The following is a 3737-nucleotide window of genomic DNA, read 5'->3' on the forward strand; positions in this document are numbered from 1 at the left end:
TAGCCAATCTTGTTGGTTTTTTAAGATTCAATCATTGACCAAATATTCTGTGGAAAGAGAAATAAATTTAGATCTATTCAGTTTTATAATTATAATAAATACATTTATTTTGTATTCTAGTTAAAACATGAACATTAAAAAAAAAAATTCTCACTGCAAAATTTAAAAAAAATATTTTTTTTGCTTTATAAGTCGTTTAAAAAATTGATATACTGAGTTTTACAAAAACATATAGCGTATAGCTTTCTCAAGAGAAATATGAAACAATATAACGACAGCATAAGGAAGAGAGAAAAAAATCGATTATTTTTTTCTTGCATCACAGAACATAGTAGTAAAGGGGGATAATTAAACGTAATGTCAACTCTCTATCTACACTGCTGTAGAATTATGCTATGATCGCTGTGCATCTGTCGTATCGACCAGCCCACGGCTGGGTCTAGCCGAGCACCCGTTTAGACCAGAGCACCTCTAGCATCGATTCCACCTGAGGTTGACGTCTTTGTGGGACGTCAAGAAAATCTTTATCACGTCAGCTTTTTTTTTTCGAAATTTCCTATTTAGGAACACAACGTAAGCCATTGTTTATCGGCTGCGTACTCTTCAGCTCTAGATTTTTAAAGAATCTACTTTGACTAGGTTTTGTAAGACACATTTTTGAGTTATCTCCCTCATTGTTTTCTTATTTAATAAACATAATCAGATTATTTAAAGTTATGTCCCTTACAGGCTATCGCAGTTATTTAAACAGAGTGGAATAAAATAATGCAGCCTAGAATTAGCTTTTGATTTTTATTTCTAACCCGTTCCCCCCCCCCCCCCCCTCCCCCTTAGGATCGGCGCCCGGGGCGGCCGCCCCACTTGCCCTCTCCTAATTACGTCATTGGACATTACCCACCTAGCCCAGTGCAAGACGCACCCATTTTTAGGTGCGTGAACCACCTCTCCAAAATGCATGATCCACCTTGTCTAGCGAACCACCCACCTTTACTTACAACTCGATTCACCTTGCCCTGTACCTAACCTACTTTTCATAGACAGTAATATACCTTTCTTTAAACGTGGCACGGTTCTCCCAAATCATGACTTACTTCTCCCAAATCATGACTTACTTCCCACAGATCGCGACCCACTTTTCCCATATCGTACGACATACTTCCCGCAGATCGCGACCCACTTTTCCCATATCGTATGACATACTTCCCCAGATCGCGACCCACTTTTCCCCTATCGTCTGACATACTTCCCCCAGATCGCGACCCACTTTTCCCATATTGTATGACATACTTCCCCAGATCGCAACCCACTTTTCCCATATTGTATGACATACTTCCCCAGATCGCGACCCACTTTTCCAATATCGTATGACATACTTCCCCCAGATCGCGACCCACTTTTCCCTTATCGTGTGACATACTTCCCCCAGATCGCGACCTACTTTTCCCTACCTGGATCTTTACGAACCACCTGTCGCCAGAGAAAACATCTGTTTTTAAACTATACAGGTTGTTCACACATCACAAAATAGCCCGAACATTGGCCACTCACCCCAACACAACGCATACAGTTAAAGTTCCTCCAGGAACGCACACTCGTGCCGCCGCAAGTTCCTGTCTTCTCTGATGCCAGCCGAGTCTATGTCAATATGACGTTGGTCGTCTGCTGTGTACGGTGGCCATACGACATCGCCGTCCGTGTTGGGATTGCTGGGAAATAGCAGAATTGAATTAAGCATAAATTATGGTTTTAAAAAAGCTACGGATGGATTAAGAACATGTTTCAATAAATATTACACCCTAAGCTCTGTAGATGTAGACTTGTAAAATAAATGGGAGGGGGGGGGGGGAGGGGGGGAGGAAACTATGATAAATGCCTTAACAATCTTCAATAGTTCCCCTCCCACCCATTAGCATCGATGAAATAGGTTATTTCACATCAAACAAAATAATTCAGAATGTTTTCTAAACGGCTTAGTTAATAAACCACGTGCAGTCACGCCGTATTATTTGATCACACGGCCAAATAGAGCCACGCCCACTCTCAGTCTCATTAAGCTTCCTCTGGAAAACTCCGACTCACATTAAATAACCCCCAATCACTCTCATTAACACAAGTTAACTCACATGAAACCCTGCCCCCGAAACCAACCCCCATCATACTAAACCACGCCTACTCACAAAAAGCCCCGCCGCCGAAACCAATCCCCCTAATACTAAACCACACCCATCACATAAAAACCACACCTACTAAGCCATGTCAACTCACCCACTCTGAGCAAACCTCGTCCACATTGACATCACTCCCGAGCTCAGCTCCCTCTCCTGATCCGTGTATTTCGAGCTCGGAGCTAAAGGCAAGCCAAAGACGATCTCAATCTCATACCCGTGGGCCACGCCCAGCCACTTGGGCCAGGGGTTGCTACTCACACGGTGTTCAAAATTGTACAGGTAAACTTTCCCGCCAATTTTTGAAAACTCCTGGGCAAAATTTATAACGGGGCATTTGAAAAGCGTATCACCGGATATGGCGTCAACCCTGTTCGTGTAGGAGATGCTGGCGTTTCTAGCGTATTCCCGTTTGACTTTCTCAATCACCGTTTCGTCGGATTCGAATATATTTTGGAGAATGTTGTTGTACTGGGTTTCTGTAAGTTGGCCGTTGTCATCGAGTGGAAAATCTTCTTTGAAGCCGTACAGGTCAAAGTAGAGCCCTTCGTTTTTGTTGACACCGAGTATCACACTCGTGTTTTTGATGTCACCGCGGCGTATCATGTCCAGGGGGTGGTCAGGCAGGAAGTAGCCGTCCACGACAGGACCCATCGGCACATCGAAATAATACGAGGTCTGTTCCCACTGTTTTTGGCTGATCACCTCGGGGCGGACGTCTCTTAAACAAGCCACATCGCCTGCGGTACAGTTGAGACTGAGGGCGAAGTTTGAAGCTCTTTTGAGGGCGAGCGAGTGCTCCTGCACCGCCCAGCCGGCGAGGGGCGTGGCGCTTTCCATGATGGCGTAGGTGAACAGGTCACGTGATACGGGCGAAAGAAGGTGGAACCCAACGCTAGCGGCACCGGCGCTCTCTCCGAATAGCGTGATGTCGTCTGCTGACCCTCCTAAGCTGACGGCGTTGTCTTTCACCCACTTAAGCGCCAGAGCTTGATCCAGAAGTCCAGCATTACCTGGAGCGTCGGGGCTGTTGAGAAACAAAAAACCCATCGCGCCGATTCTATAAGCAATGGACACGACGATGACGTCATTGAATGCGGATAAATACGAGCCGTCGTAGACGTCAAGCGTCGCGGTGCCGGAAGAAAAACCTCCGCCGTATATCCACACCATTATCGGTTTGGGTTCGTTACAGCCGACTGAGCAAGACGGCCGCCAGACGTTGAGGTACAGGCAGTCTTCGCTTCTCGCCGTGTTGGGGTTCCACATCTCCACCCCCGGGAAACGATCGAACGCCTCGTCAATCTCTTGCCAGCAGGAATTTGGTTTCTGGGTGGCGTCTTTGGTGCCGGACCACGGCTCTTGCGGCACCGGAGGTTTAAACCTCAGCTCTCCCACGGGAGGTTGGGCATAAGGGATCCCATAGAAAACCTGTACGGACTTGTCGCCGACCAGCTTCTGAAATCCCGTGACGTCACCCAGTGACGTATGCAGCGCCGCTGGTTTAGTACTCAATGACGCCATCACAGGCTGCCGCCCTGTACAGACTAGCGCTGCTATTGTAATAAAGTG

General features: G+C 46.5%; 1 protein-coding gene across 1 annotated transcript; it reads right to left on the reverse strand.

The window, feature by feature from the left end:
• Positions 1-3737, reverse strand: LOC131939758 (acetylcholinesterase-like). The gene is made up of 3 exons (XM_059298245.1): positions 2266-3737; positions 1549-1706; positions 1-47 (listed from the first exon to the last, which is right to left on the reverse strand). The coding sequence occupies exons 1-2, from the start codon at positions 3687-3689 to the stop codon at positions 1568-1570; spliced, it is 1563 nt and encodes a 520-aa protein (XP_059154228.1). The 5' UTR covers positions 3690-3737; the 3' UTR covers positions 1-47; positions 1549-1567.

The sequence above is a fragment of the Physella acuta genome, unplaced genomic scaffold (assembly GCF_028476545.2).
Source record: "Physella acuta isolate Inbredline_101_S28 unplaced genomic scaffold, ASM2847654v3 ptg000292l, whole genome shotgun sequence".
Taxonomy (NCBI): domain Eukaryota; kingdom Metazoa; phylum Mollusca; class Gastropoda; family Physidae; genus Physella; species Physella acuta.

Coding starts and splice junctions, on each gene's coding strand:
- LOC131939758 (XM_059298245.1), bottom strand. CDS start 3,689: ATGGCGTCATTGAGTACTAAACCAGCGGCGCTGCATACGTCACTGGGT. Junction 1,707..2,265: donor ACGAGGTTTGCTCAGAGTGG/GTGAGTTGACAT, acceptor GCTATTTCCCAG/CAATCCCAACACGGACGGCG.